The 25,546-nt window shown below is 52.8% G+C and overlaps 2 protein-coding genes and 1 long non-coding RNA gene across 6 annotated transcripts; 1 reads left to right on the top strand and 2 right to left on the bottom strand.

Moving 5' to 3' along the window:
* Nucleotides 1-314: 314 nt before the first annotated feature.
* Nucleotides 315-17,329, top strand: LOC138842721 (uncharacterized). The gene is made up of 3 exons (XR_011377516.1): nucleotides 315-435; nucleotides 5,383-5,457; nucleotides 13,748-17,329. It is a non-coding gene; the product is annotated as an uncharacterized lncRNA (long non-coding RNA).
* On the bottom strand, nucleotides 16,845-22,181 carry LOC132597440 (ral guanine nucleotide dissociation stimulator-like). 4 transcript variants are annotated; one of them, XM_070045668.1, is made up of 5 exons: nucleotides 21,975-22,181; nucleotides 19,481-19,680; nucleotides 18,866-18,964; nucleotides 17,856-18,049; nucleotides 16,845-17,705 (listed from the first exon to the last, which is right to left on the bottom strand). In XM_070045668.1, exons 1-5 carry the CDS (start codon nucleotides 22,179-22,181, stop codon nucleotides 17,518-17,520), a joined length of 888 nt encoding a protein of 295 aa, XP_069901769.1. In that variant the 3' UTR covers nucleotides 16,845-17,517. The 4 variants fall into 4 exon arrangements, with proteins under 4 accessions (XP_069901769.1, XP_069901767.1, XP_060156226.2 ...); XM_070045666.1 differs by having other exon boundaries at nucleotides 16,845-18,049; XM_060300243.2 differs by having other exon boundaries at nucleotides 16,845-18,049; nucleotides 18,866-18,925.
* Nucleotides 22,130-25,541, bottom strand: MRPS2 (mitochondrial ribosomal protein S2). The gene is made up of 4 exons (XM_030838441.2): nucleotides 25,432-25,541; nucleotides 25,183-25,308; nucleotides 24,591-24,720; nucleotides 22,130-22,878 (listed from the first exon to the last, which is right to left on the bottom strand). Exons 1-4 carry the CDS (start codon nucleotides 25,469-25,471, stop codon nucleotides 22,269-22,271), a joined length of 906 nt encoding a protein of 301 aa, XP_030694301.1. The 5' UTR covers nucleotides 25,472-25,541; the 3' UTR covers nucleotides 22,130-22,268.
* Nucleotides 25,542-25,546: the final 5 nt, after the last annotated feature.

Below are 25,546 nucleotides of genomic sequence, written 5' to 3'. Positions count from 1 at the left end.
AGCGCGCTGGGTGGGGCCTGACTAAGGGCCCGCCGGGATCGGGGCCGGGCGGGGTTCGGGGGAGGGGAAAGGAGCCGCGCGCCCCGCCCACCGGCCTCAGCCCCACCTACCCCCCTGCGTGCCCCGCCCATCGACCGCTGCTCCTCCTACTCACCCGCCCGCCCCGCCCCGCCCACCAGCTGCCGCCCCCAGTCCCCAGGGGTCCACGAGCGCCGGGGTCCCAGGACTTTTAACCTCTGCTGGCTACCTGGGCCGTGGCCTCCGACGCAGGCGACCCACCTTCCAGGCGAGGAGCGCGGGTCAGGGAACTCCGGGCTGGGGTGCGGGCTTGAGAAATCAGGGAAACGATTTGAGGGAAAAACTTTATTGTTTCTAGAAGAGCCTCGAAGCAATCACCGGATGGGAAACCAGCTGGACGTCGTACTTACTTTCCGGGTTAGGATCATCACTCTTTTGCTCAGGGCCCCTGAGGCTGGCACGCCGGCCTGGAGACCGTGAGCGGCTCCCGGAATCCCTCGGAGCCTCTGTTTTTCCTCTTCTGTGAAGGGAGTTGGCCATACTTTCTTACCAAGGCCTGTCCGAGTTGTATTGACCCTGGTTCATCCTAGGGACTCCAGGAGCCCCAGGGGGACCGTCTTATATGTCTCCAAGTGTAGGCCAAGCGCAGAGGGTGGTGGTAGAGGCGTGGCGACGGAGGGGGCATTCAGAGGGACAAAAAGGAAGGCCCCCTCATGGTAAATAAGGGAACGGTAACAGGGCCGGGGAGAAACCCGATACAATTAGGATGAGGCGAAAGCTATAGGCATTCAGTAGAAACCGCGATTCGGATTGTAAATTTTGATCTTTCCCCGGCTGGCTACGGATTATGCGGTGAGATATTCTCGTGATGCTGGGCAGCGTGGTGGCAACTCTGTCAGCCACTCCATCACCAGGCTCAACAAGGATACACTTTTGACCATTCTGTACCCTGACAGCCATTCTGTTTTTCACTTTCAGTATAGTATTCAGTAAATTACATGAGATGTTCAGCTCTATTATAATATAAACTACCAGCTAACGTACGTCTTCTGAGCAAGTTTAAGGTAGGTTAGGCTAAGCTATGGTGTTCAGTATGTTCTCACCTTAGGATGGGTTTATCAGGATGTAACCCCACTGTAAGTCGAGGAAGATCTGTGCAGAGAAGCAGCATGGGAGACAAAACAACAATCAAGGCTCAGAGAGGTTATAGCTTTGTTCAAGGTCACAATGATGCAGCTTAAAGTTGCAAATGCAGATCTGCCTGGTGCATGGGCACAGCCTCCCAGGTCCTTTGTGGGTGTCATTGCCTGTGTCCTTGGGATTTCCCTTGAGGACCTCAGGTTCCTGTAAGGCAGGGTTTTTTTCCCCAGAGTCTGCAGGGGCCAGGCACAGGCCCGGGGAGCTTGTGACTGCTGGCTGAAAGGTCGTGCTTCCATTTTTAGCTGCAAACACCTGGTTCCCTGGGACCTGGTCTGGGACCAACTGATTGGTTTTTCTCATTCAGTTTGTGTTTTTACAAAGTTCTCTGGTGTACCTTCCGGACACTGGTCCCTCCCTGGTAATAAAGAGGTGAGCCAGGGACTTCCCTGGTGGTCCAGTGGTTAAGACTCTGCGCTTCCACTGCAGGGGGCATGGGTTCAATCCCTGGTCTGGGAACTAAGATCCCACATGCTGTGCGCAGGGGCAGACCCAGCCCTGGGGTCCTGGCAGACACACCAGTATTCTGTCAACAGGCAACACCCAGCCCCTGGCCAAACCAGCATTCCCTGTTTTCCCTGTCCCCCCTCCCCTCAGGAGAGGACAAATTCAGCATAAGGACAGCATCAGGGCTGGTCTGGGAGGAGCTGGGTGAAGAGATGAAGGAAGTTAAAAGGTCCCTGGACTCTCCTCTTGGAGGGTGACTCGGCAATAGGACCCTGATACCCTCCCCTTCAACTAAGTTTATCTACTTCTAGAAACCAGAGGAAACAGCTAGAGACATGTATAAATTGCTCATATGCATCGATGGTCATCTGTGCCTGTCTCTGAGAGCCCAGCAGGGGACACCCCCAGGGGCTGGCACGGGGAATCTGGTGTCCTGGCAGTGGGAACACTCAGACAGAGGTCCCCACTGCCCTCACCACTGCTTAGTGGGCTATGCCCGAGTTAGTGGGATAGCTGGGACTTTTTTTTGTTTTTTTGGGTTTTTTTGCGGTACGCGGGCCTCTCACTGCCGCGGCCCCTCCCGCCGCGCAGCACAGGCTCCGGCCGCTCCGCGTCATGTGGGATCTTCCCGGACCAAGGCACGAACCCGTGTCCCCTGCATCGGCAGGCGGACTCTCAACCACTGCGCCACCAGGGAAGCCCGATAGCTGGGACTTTTAAGTAAAATCGAAAACATCGGAGGGTAGCCCTCCCAGGATGAGTCAGTGTTTCATGGCCTCTGAGTGTGTGTGTGTGTGTGTATGTGTGTGTATACACTGTTTCAGATGTGAAGTGGTGAAGTGTGTTCCAGATGGGGATAGGCCAGGGAACAGGCCACAGCCTGTCTGTGTGGGGGAGGGCCTCTGACATCCCTGCTCAGGGCTCCATTTCCCAAGAGGAGGCAGAGCCCATTAAGGGAAAGGGGATGCAGGGGAGGGGAAGCCTTGTGCCTTTGGACCAGAGGGATCTGGCTTTAACCCCAGGGCTGCTACTTACAGGCCAGGAGGGATCTTGGCATCTCAGTTTCCCACTTAGAACAAGGGGGAACTGTAGTCCCCAGGTCAGAGGTTCTTGTACAGATGATCAGAGGTTCTTGTACAGATGCAGCTGGAGGATGACTGAACCTTCGTCCCAGGGTCTCACCAGGCAGTGACCTCACCCAGCCAGCTGCTCTGAGCCAGGCAGGCTCTAGGGTCATCTAGCAGCCTGGCCCCAGCAGCCTCCTTGCAGCTCTTGGGCAAGCCCTCATCCACCGTGAGGGCTGTGAGGAAGAGTCCAACTTCTTCCTTTGCGTGTGAATATCCAGTTGTCCCAATACCATTTATTGAAAAAATTTATTCTTTCCCCAGTGAATTGTCTGGTTGCTCATCAAAAATCAATTGACTACAGATGCGAAGGCTTGTTTATGGACTCTCAATTCTATTCCATTGATTTGTTATGTCTATCTTTATGCCAGGACCACACTGTCTTCATTACTGTAGCTTTGTAACGAGTTTTGAAATCAGGAAGTATCCGTCCTCCGCTTTTGCTCTGCTCTTTCCGTATTGTTTTGGCGATTCTGGATCCCTTGCATTTCCAAATGAATCCATAGTTCCATTTGGGAAGTATTGCCATCTTTTTTTTTTTTTTTTGCGGTATGCGGGCCTCTCACTGCTGTGGCCTCTCCCGTCGCGGAGCACAGGCTCCGGACGCGCAGGCTCAGCGGCCGTGGCTCACGGGCCCAGCCGCTCCGCGGCACGTGGGATCCTCCCAGACCGGGGCACGAACCCGTGTCCCCTGCTTCGCAGGCAGACTCTCAACCACTGCGCCACCAGGGAAGCCCCTAAGTCTTACATTTTTGATCCTAAATTTATTTCTGCGTATTTTATTCTTTTGGATGCTATCGTCAATTAACTTGTTTCCTTACGTTCATTGTCAGCTTCTTCGGCGTTAGTGTTAGAAATACAATCGATTTTTAAATTGACATATAAGAGTATATTAGTTTCAGGTGTATAAGATAATGGTTTGATATTTGTATATATTGCCCAATGGTCACCACAGTAAGTCTAGTTAACATTCACCACCTCACATAGTCGCACAGATTTTGTCCTTCTGATGAGGACCTTCAAGAACCACTCTCCTAGCAACGTTCAAATATTCAACACAGTATTCTTAACTCTAGTCACCATTCTGCACACTACATCCCCAGGACTTCTTTATTTTATAACTGGGAGTTTGTACGTTTTGACCCTATTCATTCATTTTGCCCCCATTTACTCCCTACCTCTGGTAACTACCAATCCGTTCTCTGTATCTATGAGCCCCTATTTTTTTTCTTTAAGATTCCACGTATAAATGAGAGCATATGGTATTTGTCTTTCTCTGTCTGACTTGTTTCACTTAGCGTAATACCTTCAAGGTCCATCCATATTATTGCAAATGACAGGATTTCCTTCTTTTATGGGTAAATAATATTCCGTTATATACACACCACATCTTCTCTGTCCATGCATCCATCAATAGATGCTCAGGCCGCTTCCTTATCTTGGCTACTGTAAATAGTGCTGCAATGAACATTGGGGTGCATGCATCTTTTTGTTTCATTTCCTTTGGGTAAATACCCAGAAGTGGGATGGCAGGATCACATCGTAGTAGTTCTATTTTTAATTTTTTGAGGAACTTCCATACTGTTTTCCATTGTGGCTGCACCAATTGACATTCCCATACAACTGATTTTTGTGGTATTTATCTTGTATCCTGCAACCTTGCTGAACTTGTTTATTAGTTCTAATAGTTTCCCCCCGTATTCTCTGTGACTTCCTATATACGTGGTCATGTAATTTGCAAATGGAGATAGTTTTACTTCATCCCCTTCAGTCTAGATGCCTTTTATTTCGTTTTCTTGCCTGATGGACCTCCAGTGAAATGTGGCACTGAGCTGGCAAGACTGGTCACTGCGCATCTTGTTCCTGATCTCGGGGGAGGCTTCAGTCTTTCCCCACTAAGTGTGACGTGAGCTGTGGATTGTTCCCAGATGCCCTATATCAGGCTCAGGAAGTGCCCTTCTGTTTCTAGTTTCTTGAGTGTTTTTCTCATGAAAGGATGTTGGGTTTTGTCCAATGTTTTTCTGCACTTAGTGGGAAAAGCTTGTACAGCAGCTTTTAAGCCATGAAATCATCTGCCTCCCCCTCTTCCTCTGTGTTTCTCCCTCGCCAAACACACACAACCTCCCTGGAAGCAAATCAGAATCCAGATATTAAACACTCACTGCAAGATGGTTAAATGATTAGCGTAGCCGTCTTCATCCTGTTATCCTTGCCCTGGCTGCTGTGTAACTGGGGGTGGACCAGACTATTGGACACCCCAAACAAATGACAGCTAGAAATTCAAATATTAAAGATGATTTCCAGGGGTGGTGGCTCCCTCTTTCTTGCATACGCCACGATTGCCTCTTCTCTTTGCAGACCGTAGAGTGAAAATATTTAGCATCAGAGGAGAGGATTGTGCACGAAATAGCATGTATTAAGTTGTGCGCTAAAAGGTAACAATGAATAGGCAACAGACTTGACTTCCCCAAGACATGTATTGAAGGGATGATAACGTATTCTGTGCAGACCTTCCTGTTGTGGAATTCCGCATTCAGAAAATCCTGTTTTTAGTTTATTTTTTCTGAGGCCTTATATGTCCGCCTCTCTGTTCCAGGAGTCTGCACGCTGACCGTGTTGTTGGCCAGCCTCATGAGTGTAAGCTCTCTGACCACATTCTGGATTGTTACAGGTAAGAGGGCTCTGGGGATCTTCTGTGTGTCTTTAGCCAGGACAGTGTCAGCCAGGCTTTTCTCGGAACCCCGGGCAGCGCTGGCAGAGCTCAGAAGGAAACACCAGCCTTGCATACCACCGGGCACTGAGTCTAAGGCCTCAGGTAACAGTGGTTGTAAAGGGGAAGCAGGAAGGACAGAGGCAAGTCAGGGCCCTCCACCAGGATACACCCGGGTACACACACACACACACGACTTATACACATGTGCGTGTAGACACACACGCACATGTGTATATGTTGTGTGTATATACAGAGAGAATTGATTTTAACATGTGGGCTCATGTGAGCAAGGGGGCTGGCATGTCCAAAGCCTGCAGGACTGGACACTCCAGCGGGCTTCTAGATGCTGTGTCTTCTTTTTTTTTTTCCCCCCTGTAGAGTATTTAATTTAATTTAATTTAATTAATTAATTTGTTTATTTTTAACATCTTTATTGGAGTATAATTGCTTTACAGTGGTGTGTTAGTTTCTGCTGTATAACAAAGTGAATCAGCTATACATATACATATGTCCCCATATCTCTTCCCTCTTGCGTCTCCCTCCCATCTTCCCTATCCCACCCCTCTAGGTGGTCACAAAGCACCGAGCTGATCTCCCTGTGCTATGTGGCTGCTTCCCACTAGCTATCTGTTTTACATTTGATAGTGTATATATGTCCATGCCACTCTCTCACTTTGTCCCAGCTTACCGTTCCCTCTCCCCGTGTCCTCAAGTCCATTCTCTACGTCTGCATCTTTATTCCTGTTCTGTCCCTAGGTTCTTTAAAACCATTTTTTTTTTTTTTTAGATTCCATATATACGTGTTAGTGTACGGTATTTGTTTTTCTCTTTCTGACTTACTTCACTCTGTATGACAGTCTCTAGGTCCATCCACCTCACTACAAATAGTTCAATTTCGTTTCTTTTTATGGCTGAGTAATATTCCATTGTATATATGTGCCACATCTTCTTTATCCATTCATCTGATGATGGACACTTAGGTTGCTTCCATGTCCAGGCTATTGTAAATAGATCTGCAATGAACATTGTGGTACATGACCCTTTTTGATTTATGGTTTTCTCAGGGTATATGCCCAGTAATGGGATTGCTGGGTCATGTGGTAGTTCTATTTTTATTTTTTTAAGGAACCTCCATACTGTTCTCCATAGTGGCTGCATCAATTTACATTCCCACCAACAGTGCAAGAGGGTTCCCTTTTCTCCACACCCTCTCCAGCATTTATTGTTTGTAGATTTTTTGATGATGGCCATTCTGACTGGTGTGAGGTGATACCTCACTGCAGGTTTGATTTGTATTTCTCTAATGATTAGTGATGTTGAGCATCCTTTCATGTGTTTGTTGGCAATCTGTATATCTTCTTTGGAGAAACGTCTATTTAGGTCTTCTGCCCATTTTTGGATTGGGTTGTTTGTTTTTTTGATATTGAGCTGCATGAGCTGCCTGTATATTTTGGAGATTAATCCTTTGTCTGTTGCTTCATTTGCAAATATTTTCTCCCATTCTGAGGGTTGTGTTTTCGTCTTGTTTATGGTTTCCTTTGCTGTGCAAAAGCTTTTAAGTTTCATTAGGTCCCATTTGTTTATTTTTGTTTTTATTTCCATTACTATAGGAGGTGGGTCAAAAAGGATCTTGCTGTGATGTATGTCATAGAGTATTCTGCCTATGTTTTCCTCTAAGAGTTTGATGGTGTCTGACCTTACATTTAGGTCTTTAATCCATTTTGAGTCTATTTTTGTGTATGGTGTAAGGGAGTGTTCTAATTTCATTCTTTTACATGTAGCTGTCCAGTTTTCCCAGTACCATTTATTGAAGAGGCTGTCTTTTCTCCGTTGTATATTTTTGCCTCCTTTATCAAAGATAAGGTGGCCATATATGTGTGGGTTTACCTCTGGGCTTTCTATCCTGTTCCATTGATCTATATTTCTGTTTTTGTGCCAGTACCATACTGTCTTGATGACGGTAGCTTTGTAGTATAGTCTGAAGTCCAGGAGCCTGATTCCTCCAGCTCCGTTTTTCTTTCTCAAGATTGCTTTGGCTATTCAGGGTCTTTTGTGTTTCCATACAAATTGTGAAATTTTTTATTCTAGTTCTGTGAAAAAAGGCATTGGTGGTTTGATAGGTATTGCATTGAATTTGTAGGTTGCTTTGGGTAGTATAGTCATTTTCACAATGTTGATTCTTCCGATCTAAGAACATGGTATATCTCTCCATCTGTTCGTATCATCTTTAATTTCTTTCATCAGTATCTTATAGTTTTCTGCATACAGGTCTTTTTGTCTCCTTAGGTAGGTTTATTCCTAAGTATTTTATTCTTTTTGTTGCAACGGTAAATGGGAATGTGTCCTTAATTTCTCTTTCAGATTTTTCATCATTAGTGTATAGGAATGCAAGAGATTTCTGTGCATTAATTTTATATCCTGGTACTTTACCAAGTTCATTGATTAGCTCTAATAGTTTTCTGGTAGCATCTTTGGGATTCTCTATGTATAGTGTCATGTCATCTGCAAACAGTGACAGTTTTACTTCTTCTTTTCCGATTTGGATTCCTTTTATTTCCTTTTCTTCTCTGATTGCTGTGGCTAAAACTTCCAAAACTATGTTGAATAATAGTGGTGAGAGTGGGCAACCTTGTCTTGTTCCTGTCTTAGTTCCTGATCCTGAAATGGTTTCAGGTTTTCATCATTGAGAACAATGTTGATTGTGGTTTTGTCAAATATGGCCTTTATTATATTGAGGTAAGTTCCCTCTATGCCTACTTTCTGGAGAGTTTTTATCATAAATGGGTGTTGAATTTTGTCGAAAGCTTTTTCTGCATCTATTGAGATGATCATATGGCTTGTCTCCTTCAGTTTGTTAATATGGTGTATCACATTGAGTTGTGTATATTGAAGAATCCTTGAATTCCTGGGATAAGCCCCACTTGATCATGGTATATGACCCTTTCAATGTGCTGTTGTATTCTGTTTGCTAGTATTTTGTTGAGGATTTTTGCATTTATGTTCATCAGTGATATCGGTCTGTAGTTTTCTTTTTTTGTGACATCTTTGTCTGGTTTTGGGTGACGGTGGCCTCGTAGAATGAGTTTGAGAGTGTTCCTCTCTCTGCTATATTTGGAAGAGTTTGAGAAGGATAGGTGTTAGCTCTCCTCTAAATGTTTGATAGTTCACCTGTGAATCCATCTGGTCCTGGACTTTTGTTTGTTGGAAGATTTTTAATCACAGTTTCAATTTCAGTGCTTGTGATTGGTCTGTTTATATTTTCTATTTCTTTCTGGTTCAGTCTCGGGAGGTTGTGCTTTTCTAAGAATTTGTCCATTTCTTCCAGGTTGTCCATTTTATTGGCATATAGTTGCTTGTAGTAATCTCTCATGATCCTTTGTATTTCTGCAGTGTCAGTTGTTACTTCTCCTTTTTCATTTCCATTTCTATTGATTTGAGTCTTCTCCCTTTTCTTCATGATGAATCTGGCTAGTGGTTTATCAATTTTGTTTATCTTCTCAAAGAACCAGCTTTTAGTTTTATTGATCTTAGCTATTTTTCCTTCATTTCTTTTTCATTTATTTCTGATCTGATCTTTATGATTTCTTTCCTTCTGCTAACTTTGGGGTTTTTTTGTTTTTCTTTCTCTAATTGCTTTAGGTGTAAGGTTAGGTTGTTTATTTGAGAGGTTTCTTGTTGCTTGAGGTAGGATTGTATTGCTATAAACTTCCTTCTTAGACCTGCTTTTGCTGCATCCTATAGGTTTTAGGTCATCGTGTTTTTATTGTCATTTGTTTCTAGGTATTTTTTGATTTCCTCTTTGATTTCTTCAGTGATCTCTTGGTTATTTAGTAGTGTATTGTTTAGCCTCCATGTGTTTGTATTTTTTACAGATTTTTTCCTGTAATTGATATATAGTCTCATAGCGTTGTGGTCAGAAAAGATACTTGATACGATTTCAATTTTCTTAAATTTACCAAGGCTTGATTTGTGACCCAAGACATGATCTATCCTGGAGAATGTTCCATGAGCACTAGAGAAGAAGGTGTATTTTGTTGTTTTTGGATGGAATGTCCTATAAATATCAATTAAGTCCATCATGTTTAATGTATCATTTAAAGCTTGTGTTTCCTTATTTATTTTCATTTTGGATGATCTGTCCATTGGTGAAAGTGGGGTGTTAAAGTCCCCTACTATGATTGTGTTACTGTCGATTTTTCCTTTTATGGCTGTTAACATTTGCCTTAAGTATTGAGGTGCTCCTATGTTGGGTGCATAAATATTTACAATTGTTATATCTTCTTCTTGGATTGATCCCTTGATCATTATGTAGTGTCCTTCTTTGTCTCTTATAATAGTCTTTGTTTAAAGTCTATTTTGTCTGATATGAGAATTGCTACTGTAGCTTTCTTTTGATTTCCATTTGCATGGAACATCTTTTTCCATCACCTCACTTTCAGTCTGTATGTGTCCCTAGGTCTGAAGTGGGTCTCTTGTAGACAGCATATATACGGGTCCTGTTTTCATATCCACTCAGCCAGTCTATGTCTTTTGCTTGGAGCATTTAATCCATTTACATTTAAGGTAGTTATTGATATGTATGTTCCTATTACCATTTTCTTAATTGTTTTGGGTTTGTTATTGTAGGTCTTTTCCTTCTCCTGTGTTTGCTGCCTAGAGATGTTCCTTTAGGATTTGTTGTAAAGCTCCTTTGGTGGTGCTGAATTCTCTTAGCTTTTGCTCGTCTGTAAAGGTTTTAATTTCTCCATCAGATCTGAATGAGATCCTTGCTGGGCAGAGTAATCTTGGTTGTAGGTTTTTCTCTTTCATCACTTTAAATATGTCCTGTCACTCCCTTCTGGCTTGCAGAGTTTCTGCTGAAAGATCAGCTGTTAACCTTATGGGGATTCCCTTGTATGTTTTTTGTTGCTTTTAATATTTTTTCTTTGCATATAATTTTTGGTAGTTTGATTAATATATGTCTTGGCATGTTTCTCCTTGAATTTATCCTGTATGGGACTCTCTGTGCTTGCCGGACTTGATTGACCATTTCCTTTCCCATATTTGGGAAGTTTTCAACTATAATCTCTTCAAATATTTTCTCAGTCGCTTTCTTTTTCTCTTCTTCTTCTGGGACCCCTATAATTCGAATGTTGGTGCGTTTAATGTTGTCCCAGAGGTCTCTGAGACTGTCCTCAATTCTTTTCATTCTTTTTCCTTTATTCTGCTCTGCAGTAGTTATTTCCACTATTTTATCTTCCAGGTCACTTATCCATTCTTCTGCCTCAGTTCTGCTATTGATTCCTTCTAGAGAATTTTTCATTACATTTATTGTGTTGTTCATCATTGTTTGTTTGCTCTTTAGTTCTTCTAGGTCCTTGTTAAACATTTCTTGTATTTTCTCCGTTCTATTTCCAAGATCTTGGATCATCTTTACTATCATTATTCTGAATTCTTTTTCAGGTAGACTGCCTATTTCCTCTTCATTTGTTTGGTCTGGTGGGTTTTTATCTTGCTCCTTCATCTGCTGTGTATTTGTCTGTCTTCTCATTTTGCTTAACTTACTGTGTTTAGGGTCTCCTTTTTGCAGGCTGCAGGTTCGTAGTTCCCGTTGTTTTTGGTGTCTGCCCCCAGTGGGTAAGGTTGGTTCAGGGGTTTGTGTAGGCTTCCTGGTAGAGGGGACTGGTGCCTGTGTTCTGGTGGATGAGGCTGGATCTTGTCTTTCTGGTGGGCAGGACTGCATCCAGTCATATGTTTTTGGGTGTCCGTGAACTTATTATGATTTTAGGTAGCCTCTCTGCTAATGGGTGGGGTTGTATTCCTGTCTTGCTAGTTGTTTGGCATAGGGTGTCCAGCAATGTAGCTTGCTGGTCGTTGAGTGGAGCTGGGCCTTAGCATTGAGAGGGAGATCTCTGGGAGAGCTTTTGCCATTTGATATTACGTGGAGCCGGGAGGTCTCTGGTGGACCAATGTCCTGAACTCAGCTCTCCTACCTCAGAGGCTCAGGCCTGACACCTGGCTGGAGCACCAAGACTCTATCAGCCACCCGGCTCAGAAGAAAAGGGAGAAAAAAGAAGAAAGAAAGATAGAAAGAAAAATAAATAAAATAAAGTTATTAGAATAAAAAATTTAAAAATTATTAAAAATACAAAATAAAAAGTAATAAAAAAAGAGAGAGCAACCAAACCAAAAAACAAATCCACCAATGATAACAAGCACTAAAAACTATACTAAATAAACAAACAACAAACAAAAAATGGACAGACAGAACCCTAGGACAAATGGTAAAGGCAAAGCTATACAGACAATCACACAAAGTAGCATACACATGCACACTCACAAAAGGAGAAAAAGGAAAAAGTACGTATATATTTTTAAAAAGGGAAGAGAGCAACCAAATCCATAAACAAATGTACCAATGATAAGAAGCTCTAAATACTAAACTAAGATAAACATAAAACCAGAAACAAATTCGATGCAGAAAGCAAACCCCAAGTCTACAGTTGCTCCCAAAGTCCACGGCCTCAATTTTGGGGTGATTCATTGTCTATTCAGGTGTTCCACAGATGCAGGTACATCAAGTTGTCTGTGGAGCTTTAATCCGCTGCTCCTGCGGCTGCATGGGGAGATTTCCCTTTCTCTTCTTTGTTCGCACAGCCCTGGGGTTCAGCTTTGGATATGGCCCCGCCTCTGTGTGTAGGTCGCCTGAGGGCATCTGTTCTTCGCTCAGACAGGACGGGGGTTAAAGGAGCAGCTGATTCGGGGGCTCTGGCTCACTCAGGCTGGGGTGAGGGAGGGGAACGGAATGCGGGGCGAGCCTGCGGCGGCAGAGGCCAGCATGACGTTGCACCAGCCTGAGGTGCGCTGTGTGCCCTCTCGGGGAAGTTGTCCCTGCATCACGGGACCCTGGCAGTGGCGGGCCGCACAGGCTCCCGGGAGGGGGGTGTGGAGAGTGACCTGTGCTCGCACACAGGCTTCTTGGTGGCGGCAGCAGCAGCCTTAGCGTTTCATGCCCGTCTCCGGGGTCCGCGCTGATAGCTGCGGCTCGCGCCCGTCACTGGATCTCGTTTAGGAGGTGCTCTGAATCCCTTCTCCTTGCGCACCCCAAAACAGTGGTCTCTTGCCTCTTCGGCAGCTCCAGACTTTTCCCCGGACTCCCTCCCGGCTAGCCGTGGTGCACTAGCCCCCTTCAGGCTGTGTTCACGCAGCCAACCCCAGTCCTCTCCCTGGGGTCTGACCTCCGAAGCCCGAGCCTCAGCTCCCAGCCCCGCCCGCCCCAGCGGGTGAGCAGACAAGCCTCTCTGGGCTGGTGAGTGCCGGTCGGCACCGATCCTCTGTGTGGGAATCTCTCCGCTCTGCCCTCTGTTGCTGTGCTCTACTCCGTGGCTCCGAGGCTTCCCCCCCACCACCGCCATCTCCGCCAGTGAAGGGGCTTCCCAGTGTGTGGAAACCTTTCCTCCTTCACAGCTGCCTCCCAGAGGGGCAGGCCCCGTCCCTATTCTTTTGTCTCTGTTTTTGCTTTTGCTCTACCCAGGTACGTGGGGAGTTTCTTGCCTTTTGGGAGGTCTGAGGTCTTCTGCCAGCGTTCAGTAGGTGTTCTGTAGGAGTTGTTCCACTCCTACAGATGTAGTTTTGATGTATTTGTGGGGCGGAAGGTGATCTCCATGTCTTACTCCTCTGCCGTCTTGAAGCTATCCTTAGCTGCTGTGTCTTGAGCCAGACTTTCTTTTTCAGGAAACCTCGGTTTTTTTGAAGGCTTGTAAGGCCTTCACGTGATGAGACCCACCCTTTGAGTGTTCTTTACTTAAAGGCAAGTCAGCCACACCTATAAGTAGCTTCACAACACGTGTGGACTAAATCACCAGTTTGATCGGATGACTGCACGCTACGGCCTGGGCAGGTTGACACGTGAGACCAACCGTCACGGCCCACCTTCTTTTGACTTGGTACCTACCCACAGCTCTGCTGTAGCCATGTTGAGTCTCTAAGTGAAGACAGTAAGAGAGTCGTTCTCCCTCCTGATGAGACACGCGGGCACTGTCCCCAGGGCATGCAGAGTGCTGGGGTGACGCTGACTTTTCTCCTTGACGACCTGTAACTTAAACCCTGTGATGTGAGGGTAACAGTTATTTGTGTATCTTATGGTTTATGTTATGCTATATGGTAAGAAGATAAAGGAAGGGAAGAAAAGAAATGTATTTGATGCGTGCACAAGTGTGTGCGCGCAGTCTACAGTCACGAGGTTGGTGAACTTTTTGTCCTCTTGCAGCACCAGTGCCAGCTCGACTGCCAACTCCCAAGCTGGCACCACTGTCAGCGCCAGATCTTGTACCAGTGCTAGTGCCAGACCTGGTGTTAAAGGCGTTTCTGGTACCAGCCCGACAGCTAGAGGTAGCACCGGTTCCAGAGCCAGAGCCAGCTCCAATCACCAGCTCCTGCAGCGTTCCAGAGCTGGAGCTGGCTCCAGGGCCACCTCCAGATTTAGAGCCAGTGCCAGGTGCAGAATGAGAGCCGGCTCCATCACTAGATCTAGAGTCAAGTCCAGTGAGAGAACTAGTTCCATCATTGGCTCATGGAAAAGCCCTCAAACTCCAGTGAGCTCTGCAACTGGCTCCAGCACCAGCTCCAGGGCTGGAACCACCTTTGGCACTGGCTGTCTCACCAGCTGCAGGGATGGAAGCAGCTCTGTCATCAACCAATTTGCCAGCTCCAGCAGCAGCTCTAGAGTTTGGATCAGACCCAACACAAAGCCCAGAGTGACAGATAACAACAGGAAGTGAACTCGAGTCTACCCCAGCACCTCTGGCAACACAGCTAGAGCTACAGGCAGCTCTAGAGGTAGAGCTCTCTCTAGAGCTAGTGTCAGCACCAGAGCTAGCTCGAGCATTAGCTCCCGAGCTAGAGAGAGCTCCACAGTTCCAGGGCGAGAGCCAGCTCCAAGCACCAGCTCAAGAGCGCGAGTGATATCTGGAGCCAGCTCCAGCCAAAGCTCCAGGCTCGGTGTCAGTTCCAGCACCCGCTTCAGCACTGATCCATTGCCGGAGCCAGTTCTATTACCACTAACAGTTCTGGCTCTCCAGAACTAGAGCCAGAGCTGGCTGCAGAGCCAGAGTCAGCTCCAGCACCAGAGTTCGAGCCAACGCCATGGCGACAGTCAACTCAGGCTCCAACACTGGCATCAACTCCTGAGATAGAGGCAGCTCCAGCCTCAGCTCCATTGCTGCTCCTGGGCGGGGCTGCTGTTATCCCATGAGCTGGAGCTGGCTTGAACACCAGCCGTCATGTCAGCTCTACCTCTGGAAGATAGAGACAGCTCTATCACTGACTCCCGTGCCAGCCCCAGTGATAGAGTGAGAACCAGCTCAAAGCCAGTTTAGAGCCAGTGCTAGGTGCCAAGGAAGAGGTCGCTCCAGCGCCAGCTCTAGCATCAGCCCCAGAGTTACAGCCATTCCTGGCACCAGCTCCAGAGAGAGAGTCAGCACCAAGTTCAGACCTAGAGCCTGCTCCAGCCACAGTTCTAGGACCAACTCCAGAGCCAGAGCCCCCATGAGAGTCAGCTCCTGCAGCAGCTCCAGAGCAAGAGCTGGCTTGGGTGCCCGTAGCAGACTTAGAGCCAGTGCCAGCTCAGGAGAAAGAGCCACAGCTCCAGCGCCAACGTCAGAGCTAAATCGTGCTCTGGCACCAGCACGATGCCATGTCAGAGGCAGAGGCAGCTCTGTCAGCAGCTCCTAGGCCAGCTTCTGTGCCTGCTCTGGCGCCAGAATCTTCCCTGACACCAGTTCCAGAGGTGGAACCAGTCCAGAGCTACAGCCAGCTCCACCGCCAGTTTTAGCGCCAGCCGCAGAGCTAGAGCCAGGACCGCTGTACAGCTAGAGGCACCAGAAGCAGAGCCAGCACCAGACCGGAGCTGGAGTCAGCCGCAAAGTCAGCGAGAGCTCCAGCACCAGGGACAGCTCCCGCGTCCTATCCACAGCAAAATCCACGGCTGCTTCCGGCACCTGCTGTAACCTTAGCTCCGGGGGTACCTGATCCACAGCTCAAGCCAAACCAGTACCCACCCAGGAGTCAGCTTCAGTGGCCGCGCCAGAGCCAGAGCCGGAGCCAGAGCCGGAGCCAGCGACCGCAATAGCTGTAGCACCGGCTCCAGCCAGTGTGAGAGACAGCGCGAGAGCGCTGTCCAACGGCAGAACCAGGTCTAGACCGTCTCTGGAGGTAGATCCGCCTCCAGCGCCTTCCCCAGAGCTAGAGCCAAGTCCAGCATCAGCTCTTGCATAAGCTCCAGTGCCAGTCCTAGGAGCAGAGCCACCTTTGAACTAGAGCCAGCTCTGTACCCGCTCTAGGACTGGGCGGGGCTGGGGGCGGGGCTGAGGGCGGGACAGTCCCTTCTGGGCAGGTCACTCCCAGGGCCTCCTCCTCCTCCCTCCCTGAGGTCCCGGCCCTCGGGTCCTCTGAGGCCCCGCTTTCCCAAGCGAGGCTCCAAGTGGGCAGAGACCGCTCTGTTGGAAACTGTGGCCAATACCTTAAAAACTGTATATGTTTTGACCCAGAAAATCCACCTCATGGATTCTGCCCTGAATAGAGATTTATGGACACAGATGTTCCCTTCAGCATGATTCTGAGAGTGAAAAATGGCAAATGGCCCACGTCCCATAGCAGGGGCTTTTCGAAAATTCTGATTCGGGGCCCCAGAAAATGCGGAGGAGGAAGACGATGGACTGATCAGCACCCGCCCGGGGGAACCAGGTTCCAGAAGGGCACACGTGCCCAGAGTCCTCCCCACCTGACACCCACGACTGCACACGCACACACGTGCACATGGGCACACACACCATGCGAGAATTCCTGCGGGTAAACTCCTGGGATTAGCTCTGCAGGTAAAGGGTTGCACCCGTGGAGCTCTGGGGTCCTGCGCACTGTTCTCCCAGACAGGAGTGTCCTTCCACGCTTCCCTCTAGAGGACCGGCTGGGCCTCTGCTTCCTCACACTGTCCCCAGGGCTGGTCGCCACCAGACTAGAAACCTGTCGGTGTGGTGTTGACAGCGCCGTCTCCACGGCGCTTACATCTGCGTGTCCTCACTGGGAGGTCGAGCGTCTCTGACCTGTACCGACCACGTGTGCGGCCTCTTGTTGGAGCTGCACATGTGTGTTCTCTGTCCCTTTTTAAAACATTGACTTTCAAGATCTGGGGGACCACAGGGGCGTCAAACCTCTCTCTGGCCCTGGGGTGTGAGGAGGGCTGCTCCAGTTTGTGGTTTGTCTCCCCAGCTTTCTACATGTTTCTTGTTTCTGTTTGGCCATGGGAAGAGCCAGGCGTTTTCCTTCTGGCTTCTGGCTCTGGGGCCAGACTCAGAACAGGGGTCTCTACCCTGAGACTGCACACCTATTTACAAAAAAGACTTCAATTTGTACATCCCATCTTTAATCCATCTGGCATTTCCCTTTCATATAATAAAAATGCTATTTTGAAGTAAAAAAAGAAAACAAAAATTAACTACTCCCCTCTTAAAATATGTGGCCTACACAGAAAGCCACCTTGTATAATTCCATTTATAGGAAACATCTAGAACAGGTAAAGACACAGAGACAGAAAGCAGATTACAGGTTGTCGGGGGCTGGGGGAGAGAGGAATGGGGAATGAGCGCTTTGGCTCAGGGATTCCTTCTGGGGAGTGAAACAGTCTGCCCGAGACCCTGGGGAAGGTTGCACAGAACTGTGAATATACTCGATGCTCCTGAAATGCACAATTTCAAATTTAAAAAATTAAACTTGGTTATATGAAGACGTAAAAGACACCACAAATAATGTGAAATGAAAACATAAAATTAAAAACCAAATCAGAAACAGTAACAGGGGAGGGGAAGGGAAGTTCGGGGGTGGGGGGAGCGGGTAGAAGTGGGTCAGGAGCTCGTTCTCCCCACAGGGGTAGTGGGTGCCGAGCCGGCTCTGGGTCTCCTCCGGAGCAGGTGCAGCCGCGGGCCCTGGAGGCAGAGGTGCTGATGCAACTGATTGTGATGTTGGCTCCCACTCTGGTGCCGCCGCTCAAGGTGTCCCTCCAGCCACTGATGGAAACGCCTCCAGCTCTGGATCTGGCTTTAGTTCTGTTGCTGCTTCTGCAGCTGGATCTAGGTCTTCAGATTGCACAGGGGCTGGTGCTGGAGCCAGTTCTAGATCCTGAGATGGCAGTGAAGGTGCAGGAGGAGATCCACGTGCCTGCCCCACACACGTGCCTTTGCAAGCAAAGGAAACAGCCCGCGGCCTTTTACAGAGGCTCCAGCCAGGATCTGAGACAGGACGTCTCCCCCCCAGCGGTCCCCACGTGGGCGGTCCGAGGCAGCCCCGGGGGCTCCTGCGTGTCCAGCACCAACCCCGCTCCTCACCCTCCGGCTCTGCCTTGGTGAGCTCTGTGCGCTCCAGCTGGGCCAGGAGAAGGTGGGCACGGCGCTCCAGGTCGGAGCCGGGCATGTTGAGCTGCACGTAGGCCACCAGCTGCTTGAGGCACGGGAAGTCTGGGGGCTGACAGAAGTCCTCGGAGTACTGGTCCAGCCAGGTGCCCAGGATGGAGGAGACGGCACTGGGGGCAGGCGTGCGGGTGGGCAGCAGTCAGGGGCCTGGCCTTTCCTTCCACGCGGCCCTCCCCTGGCTCCCCCGTGGGGGCTGGGCTTCTGGGCCCGCCCCTGCCCCACCGCACTGGGCTGCCAGGCGGGGGCAGGCCTGGTCGGCAGGCCTGGTAGGAAGGGGCCCTCCGTCCCTGGTGACCACTTCTCCCTTCCTCGGGGGAGCCTGACTCTCTCCTGTCTGCCCCCAGCCCCCCGGGCCCTCTCCACTGGGAAGGAAACTGCAGGAGGGCGGGGAGGGCCGCGCCCGCTCTGTCCATCGCGCTGGCCTGGCCGCACACAGTAGGCGCTGCATAAACAGGGGAGGGAGGAGGCGACAAGCAGAGTGCGCCCCTGTCCGGCCTTCACGGGCCTCGCGCACCTGAACCGGAAGCTCGCGCACCGATGGCTGCCTTGGTCTGTGCGCCGGAGTGCGGGTCTCGTCCTCCCAGGGACGCCATTCTTGGTGGTGGGGACGTAGCCGGCCCCCTGACCCTGACTGCGCTCCCGTGAGCCCCAGCTGAGCACTCACACTGGGCTGCGAGGCTGACGTGTCAGCAGCTTGCCCCCCACACCTCCTGTCGTGGGCCCCGGATCTGAGGGGATGGGAGCTCTCAGGGGCCGGCTCTGAGCCCCCAGCCTCCCCTCTGCTCCCTGGGGACATGGGACCCCAGCCACAACTCTCTGACTCCTTTCCTCCTGCAGCCAGACCTCAGCCCTCCAGCGGGAATCACAAGATGAGTGGCAGCCAGGGTTCTGCCCAGCCCCTCCCATCAGACCCAAAGTCTACTCACTTTTTCAGTTGGTCCTGAGGTCCGCCATCCTCGCTGGAATAAGGGAGGATGCACCCGTATCTAGAGGAGGCCGTGAGGGCGTCACATCTACCGTACCTGCTATGACGTCTAGTGTTACTGGCTGACCCTCCGGCTAGGATGGAAGCCCGGGAGGGCGGGGATTTTTGTCTGCACCGTTCACTGAATAAAGCCAAGTGCCTAGAAAAGTGCCTGCACACAGTAGGCGCTTCGTATGTATTTGCTGAACGAATGAGCCCAACCAGCACCTTGCAGACACCTGAGTGGGCCTGGGCCCTCAGCCGGCCCCCAGCCAGCCCTGCCCTGGCTACTCCCAGGAAGGACCCCTGAGACAGAATCTGGAACCTCCTCTCCAAATGGGAAAACTGTTCTGCCCAGGGGCTGGAAGCAGAGAGCTTCTCCATGGGGCAGAGGAAAACCTTAATTAAAACCGCCCCAGCCCTCAGCAGCCCTTTCCACAGGGCTGGGCGCGGGGTCGCACTGTCCATGCTTATCCGACTGTCCTGGCAGCCCGGCCTTCACGTGAGCAAACTGAGGCTCAGAGAGGTAAAGCGACATTCCCAAGACACACAGCCAGTGGGTGGGCAGGGCGCTCACCTTTGGAACAGCAGGTCCAGGACCCGCTGGGTGGTGGTGAAGGCTCGGTAGGTACACAGGAAGATGGTGACATAGGAGAGGTCGCTGCCCTGGAAGGCGGGCACCAGGTGCTCCACCAGCTTCTCCAGCGTGCCTGCCTTCACGGTCCGCACCTTGCAGGTCTCATACAGGTTCAGGGCTGACTCATTTTCATACACGGGCTGATTTTTGGACAAGGGAGGGACAGGTCAAAAACAGTGTGAGAATATTCAGGCTCGTATGTTGAGATGCAACGGTATAGAAAGAATTGGCTTTGCACGTGGCCAGGGCCAGGCCTGGGAGCACTGGTGGGTGAAGGGAGGAGCCCAGCTCCTTGGGTTGGGACTGGCCACTGGAGGCAAAGTCCTGGGCTGGACCCTGGGCAGTGGCCCCAGGTGGCATCTGGCCCCAGCCACCTGCAGGCCCGATTCTAGAGACCCCTGCACGCCTACACTCACCGCGAGCCTGTTCTGGCCCGAGTTGGTGGTGTGATGCACCTGCCCTCAGCCACCCTGGCCCCAAATCCCCCCCTGAACCCGGCTCTTCCAGGCCCCTGGGACGCCAACCACTCAGGGAACGACCCTGCCAGACCCCAGGAAAGGTCAGGGCTAATGGGCAAGTCGTCACCGCGGCAGCAGGAGGGGAGGGCTCAGGCCCTTGCTCTCCAGGCCTCCGGGGCTTCTGGCCTCTCGGTGTTTATCTCCAGGTTGGCAAACTTGGAGGTCCCCTCCTGCAGGGAGGATGCATCTGTATCTAGAGGAGGCCGTGAGGCTGTCATATCTACTGTGCCTGCTGTGATGTCTGTTGGGGCTGGCTGACCCCCGACTAGGGTGAAAGCCCGTGCTCTGCCCCCCCTCCTTTTACCTGAGCCCTTCTGGAAGTGCCCCCCCGGGCTGGCCCATCCGGGCTCTGGGCTCCGTCAGCCTGTGCCTCCCTTCAGGTCCTCGTGTACCTGAAACCGCCCAGCTCGTCTGTGTCCCCTCATCCGCCGAGTCACCTGCTCAGTGCGGCCACCCCTGTCCACCCCGCTCCCAGCATCCCCAGGACCGGCAGCACAGCCAGGAACCGAAACGCACTCTCATTGCCCCTGCTGGTCTTCACCGGCCTGTGTCTGGTGCAGGTTCCAGGGGGATCCTCAGGGGACAGAGGATGGCCAGGGCCAGGCAGGCCACCCTGGGGAATGGGGTGGGGTAGGGGTGCTCGGGGGTGCCTGCCCTCCAGGGCTGCTCCCCTCCACCCAGCCCGAGTCAAGGGCGAGAGAACAGGGCCTCCTCGCGTGTCCCTCGTTGCCCTGCCCGTGTTGCCCTCCCCAGACGGCCCGCTTTTGAAGGGCGGTGTGGACCCTCCGCCTTGGGGAGGCCCAGCTCACATTCCAGAGCTCCCGTCCACAGCCATTGAGCCTTCTCACACTGTGCTGATCTCGAGGGTCTTGGCTGCCCACTCCGGCCTCCCTGGAGCGCCGAGCGACAGGCCCGGCCATCTCCAGAGGAGTTCGGGAAATCTCACCCACGCACACCGAGGGAGGTGTCTTGTGGGGGGAAAGTCTTGGGGGGACCCCTCAATTTACCTGCCTGTGAATTTGCATGCCCATACTTCATGTTTGCAAACTAAACCAATGCCTGTCAGTTGGTTTCAAACTGGCATTCAGCTCCTTGCCCCTTCCAAACTGTGAACCCTTCCAGAAAACATCAGGGACCTCCACCTCGCATGCCCCCCCCGAAAGATGCTGAGCGGGCCTGTGGGACCAGTCTTCCTGCCCCCATGTGCTACTGTAGGACATGGACTGGCACGATGCATCCATCCACACGAGGCCATCCTGTTCTGACCCCACCAGACCCTGCTGCCTGGACCCTTGAGGGCAGACAGGGTCCTGGGGTGGTCACGTACACCAGGAGGCACGGGGTGGGGTCCTGGCAAGCAGGGGCCACACCTCATCCCAGGAACACAAGTGTTGCCAAGGAAGGTCCCACGAATGAGGGGGCATCCAAAAGTCCCTGTGAACAGGGTCCCATCTTACCCGACCACCTGGGGAGGATGCCTGTTCAGGGCATGGGCAGGACACGAGGGCCTCGAGCCTCAACACCGAAGACGGTGTTGAGGGGCAGCCGGTGCCGTCCCATCCAAACCCACGTGCACATGCCTGCCTGTCTCCCTGAAGCTCGAGGACCCAGGGGGCAGGAACGTGTCTCGTGTGCTCCAGGGGCCCCGTGGGTGCCGATGAAAACAGAGCACACAGACCACGCTGCAGAACCAACGGTCCAGGTCCCCATTCCGCCCAAATCTAAGCTTTATTCCTGTTGAAATCACGCTGTCTGCTTTGCCCAGCCTGTCCCAACCCGGATGGAATCTTCTTAGTGGCTCACCCTGCAACCTCACGTTATAAAACAGCCCCTGAAGCCAGGCAGCAGGGAAGCAGCCCAACCTAGGGGTATTCTGGTTGAGAAAAGTCAACCTGGTGAGAACCTTCCTAACATACAAGGGACTCATCTTGAGGTAGAAGCAAGGACTTCGGACTCCAGGGACGGGATGTTTTCCGACGGGTCCTTTCCAGGCAGGCCACTTGCCCAGTGAGCCTGCTGGGTCCTCGGGTCTGAAGTGGAGCCCTGGGCGGGCAGCTGCTGTGAAGCGTTCCTAGCAGCAGGGACCCAAAGCCTGGAATAACTGGGAAGGTGCTAAGAACCATGCCGGGGGTGGGTGTGGGTACAGGGGGTTGGGTCCCAGCTTCAGAACAGACTCGGCTGCTGTTTCACTCGGGAGAAGAGCGGGCAGGTCAAGGGGAATGACCCAAGCCCAGCTTGGCCTGCACTCCCGGGGAAGGAGGGTCGGCTGCACCGCGGCCCTTGGCGCCCTCCTGGCCCTGCAGTCGGTACAGGGCCTCGACCTGCTTGCGCTTCTCTTTGGCCCGGTTGATGGTGGTCTGGAAGAGCCTGCAGAAGAGCTGGACGGCCGGGGGCGAGTCGTCATTGCCCGGGACGGGGTACGTGATGAGGGATGGGTTGCAGTTGGTGTCCACGATGCCCACAGTGGGGATGTTCATCTTGGCCGCGTCCCTCACGGCTATGTGGGGCTCAAAGACGTTGTTGAGCGTGTGCAGAAAGATGATGAGGTCTGGCAGGCGGACGCTGGGGCCCAGGAGGAGGGGCGCGTTGGTCAGCAGGCCGCCCTTGAAGTAGCGGGTATGGGCGTATTCCCCGCAGTCCCGGGCCACGTTCTCGATCAGGTGTGAGAACTGCCGACTGCGGCTCACAAACAGGATGATGCCCTCGCGATAGGCCACATGGGCCGTGAAATTCAAGGCCAGCTGCAGGTGCGTCGCCGTCTGTTCCAGGTCAATGATGTCCTGGTCCAAGCGGCTCCCGAAGATATACGGCTCCATGAACCTGCCGGACACCCACCAAGGCCAGTGTGAACCAGCCCCACGTGGCCACCTCCACCCGCCCTTTCTCATGCGCTCCCCCAGCCCTGGGCCCCTGCACGGGGGGCACGGCAAGCCCAGGGCTGGTACAGTCTGCAGCCCTCACCATGATGACGGCAGCGGGGACGCTGTCCCAGGAGTGACAGCCGCGGGCAGTGGGAGGGTGAGGGTGGGCGAGCAGGGCAGGCTGGGCTGCAGGCCACTCCATGTCTCGGGCAAGCGGTTTACCCCTCTGAACCTCCACCTGGCCGCGCGGGGTGCCTAACAGAGTGGACCCACACGGACATCTGGACACTTAAACGTGACGTCCGGACAGCGTCCCACCCGGTGCTGCTTGTCTGGCTCCCATCCTTGTCATTATCATCACCTTTGAGGCTTTACAGCTGAGCCCCACCCCCTGGGGGGGCTGGGGGACCAGAAAGGCAGGGGGTGCCCCAGGCTGCAAGCGTGACATGCCGGAGCAGGAGGCAGCCAGGCCTCGGAGGGAACCCTGAGGGCACAGACCCGCTGGCCTGGGCCAAGAGCCGGGGCTGCGAGACCGTCCTCTTGCAGCCCCCGCCCCATTCACTCTTCTGCTCACCCCCGCCGGGACTCTCTCTTCCTCTCCAAAGAGCCTTCCCGAGGCCCCACGTGCCCTCACCTCAGGTGACTTCTCCGCAGCACCTACAGTGGCGTCCCTCCTCCCATGCCCCGGCCCCACCCCCTCTTCCCAGACTCTGAGGCACTGGTTGCCCAGGGCTCCCACCTGGGACTTCCTCTCTCCTCCATCCCCCACTCCACATGTTCTCAAAAGGTCCTGATGTGGTGGCCCCCGGCCCAGGCTGCTTCTCCCTAGTGCCTGCGTGACATCCCCACTGGGGTGGCTGAAGGGTCACCCTCATAGGACCCAAGTTCCTGATGTGAAGGATGTCGACACCTGCTCTGGGCTCTGCTCAGCTGGACCTCCAGCTCTGCCCCAATCACCCCACATCCAACCACTGCTCCGGCTCTGCCGGCGCAGCTGGGCCCATCACCTTTCCCCTGAACATCTACAACCGCCTCCCTCCCTGGCCTAACTGCTCCTCCAATACACGCCCAACCCAGCCGTCAAAATCGCCACGTGAAAAGACTGGGCCAGTCATCACTCCTCTGCGTGCCCTTGGAGACACCTCCGCGAGATGCCGACGGCCTTGCCAGCACTGCCCTCCCGGATGGCCTGTCTGTCAGGGAACCAGCAGCAGCGGGCCTGGCCCCACCGACGACCAGGAGCCCCACAGCAAGGTCCGCGGGGTCTGGGGGTCGGGAGGAGCAAACGGGGCCTGAGAATAAACAGCTGCCCCTCCTTGGGGCTCAATGATCCCATCTGGAAGAAAAGGGAGCTAGACGCTCTTAAAACAAACTGAGGGCTTCCCTGGTGGCGCAGTGGTTGAGAGTCCGCCTGCCGATGCAAGGGACACGGGTTCGTGCCCCGGTCCGGGAAGATCCCACATGCCGCGGAGCGGCTGGGCCCGTGAGCCATGGCCGCTGGGCCTGCGCGTCCGGAGCCTGTGCTCCGCAATGGGAGAGGCCGCAACAGTGAGAGGCCCGCGTACCCAAAAAACAAAACAAAACAAACAAACTGAAAAAGGAGCCCTGGACCCCAAGGCAAGGGTCCCGAGCCCCCCAGGCACCCCTACACTCGCCAGGGGCGTCACCTACCTGTGCCGACAGCCAGCTTTGTGTCCCAGGTGCACCCGGGCATCGAAGAGACTTCTTACAGAAAACAATTCCTTGACATTGAAGAAGTCTAAGTGCTTGAGGGGCTCGCTCAGGATCCTCTCGTTCAGATCTGGGGCGGGGAGAGGGAGAGGATGCAGGGTCTGGATCCCGGCTCCCAAGCCTGGGGTCTGTGGGAGAGCAGATGCTGAGGGTCCCCAGGGGCCTTTTCTGGAGGCTCGGGGCGGAGGCCGAGATCTGACCCCAGCTTCGCTCCTGGGTAAACGTGGCCGAGTCTTCACTCGGAGAGAAGGGGCGCCGGGTGGTGTCTGAGGTCCCCGTGGTCCCGCCAGCCGCCCGCAGGAGCTCCCCGGCCGCGGTTCGTGGAGGGGGGGGGCTCGGCCCTACTCGGCGGTGGGGCTGCTCGGAGGGCTGCAAGCTCGTGCGGCCCAGCACGTGGGCTGCCAGGGGCGGAAGGCCGCCCTTCGCTCTCCCCAGTCCCGCATCCTCCAGGGGCCCCATGGAGACCCAGAGCGCCCGGGACCCCTAGCAGCGGGACAATTTCAAACCCCCAGGACCGCAGGGCTGGCGTTACCGCTGCTGCGCTCGGGCTCCCGGGCCGCGGAGGCCACGGCGCTCCCCAGCGTCCTGCCGCTCGGTCCCACCGGGCCCGGGGTCGCCGTCTGGACGAGGTGCAGCTGGAGCGGCCAGCGCCGGACACCTGCGGCGACAGCAAACTCGTGGCGCGCGCCCCCCGCCCGCCTCCCTCCTTCCCTTCCTCCCGCCGCCCGGCCCGCAAGAGGGTCCCTGCCGCGCCCCCCACCCCGGGTCCCGGGCGCCTTACTTGCGCCGAGCAGCCGGGGTAAGACCGAGCCGGGTACCATGGCGTGGACTCCGGTAGGCGGACGGACGGACAGACGCGGAAGACGGGCAGGCGCGGCCCCACGAGCGGCTCCTCC

This window comes from Globicephala melas, chromosome 6 (genome assembly GCF_963455315.2).
Source record: "Globicephala melas chromosome 6, mGloMel1.2, whole genome shotgun sequence".
NCBI classification, from domain to species: domain Eukaryota; kingdom Metazoa; phylum Chordata; class Mammalia; order Artiodactyla; family Delphinidae; genus Globicephala; species Globicephala melas.
This window is presented reverse-complemented; position numbering and strand designations above follow the sequence as displayed.

Excerpts from the sequence above, each read along its gene's own strand:
- LOC132597440 (XM_070045666.1), bottom strand. The coding sequence starts at position 22,181 with ATGGTTCTTAGCACCTTCCCAGTTATTCCAGGCTTTGGGTCCCTGCTG. Across the intron at positions 19,681-21,974 it reads TACCTCAAGATGAGTCCCTT|CCCGTGTATGAAAATGAGTC; the intron begins GTATGTTAGGAA and ends TCCAAAAATCAG. Across the intron at positions 18,965-19,480 it reads CTGGACCTGCTGTTCCAAAG|CAGGTACGGTAGATGTGACG; the intron begins GTGAGCGCCCTG and ends TAGACGTCATAG.
- MRPS2 (XM_030838441.2), bottom strand. The coding sequence starts at position 25,471 with ATGGTACCCGGCTCGGTCTTACCCCGGCTGCTCGGCGCAA. Across the intron at positions 25,309-25,431 it reads ACCCCGGCTGCTCGGCGCAA|GTGTCCGGCGCTGGCCGCTC; the intron begins GTAAGGCGCCCG and ends CTGTCGCCGCAG. Across the intron at positions 24,721-25,182 it reads GGAGCCCGAGCGCAGCAGCG|ATCTGAACGAGAGGATCCTG; the intron begins GTAACGCCAGCC and ends TCCCCGCCCCAG.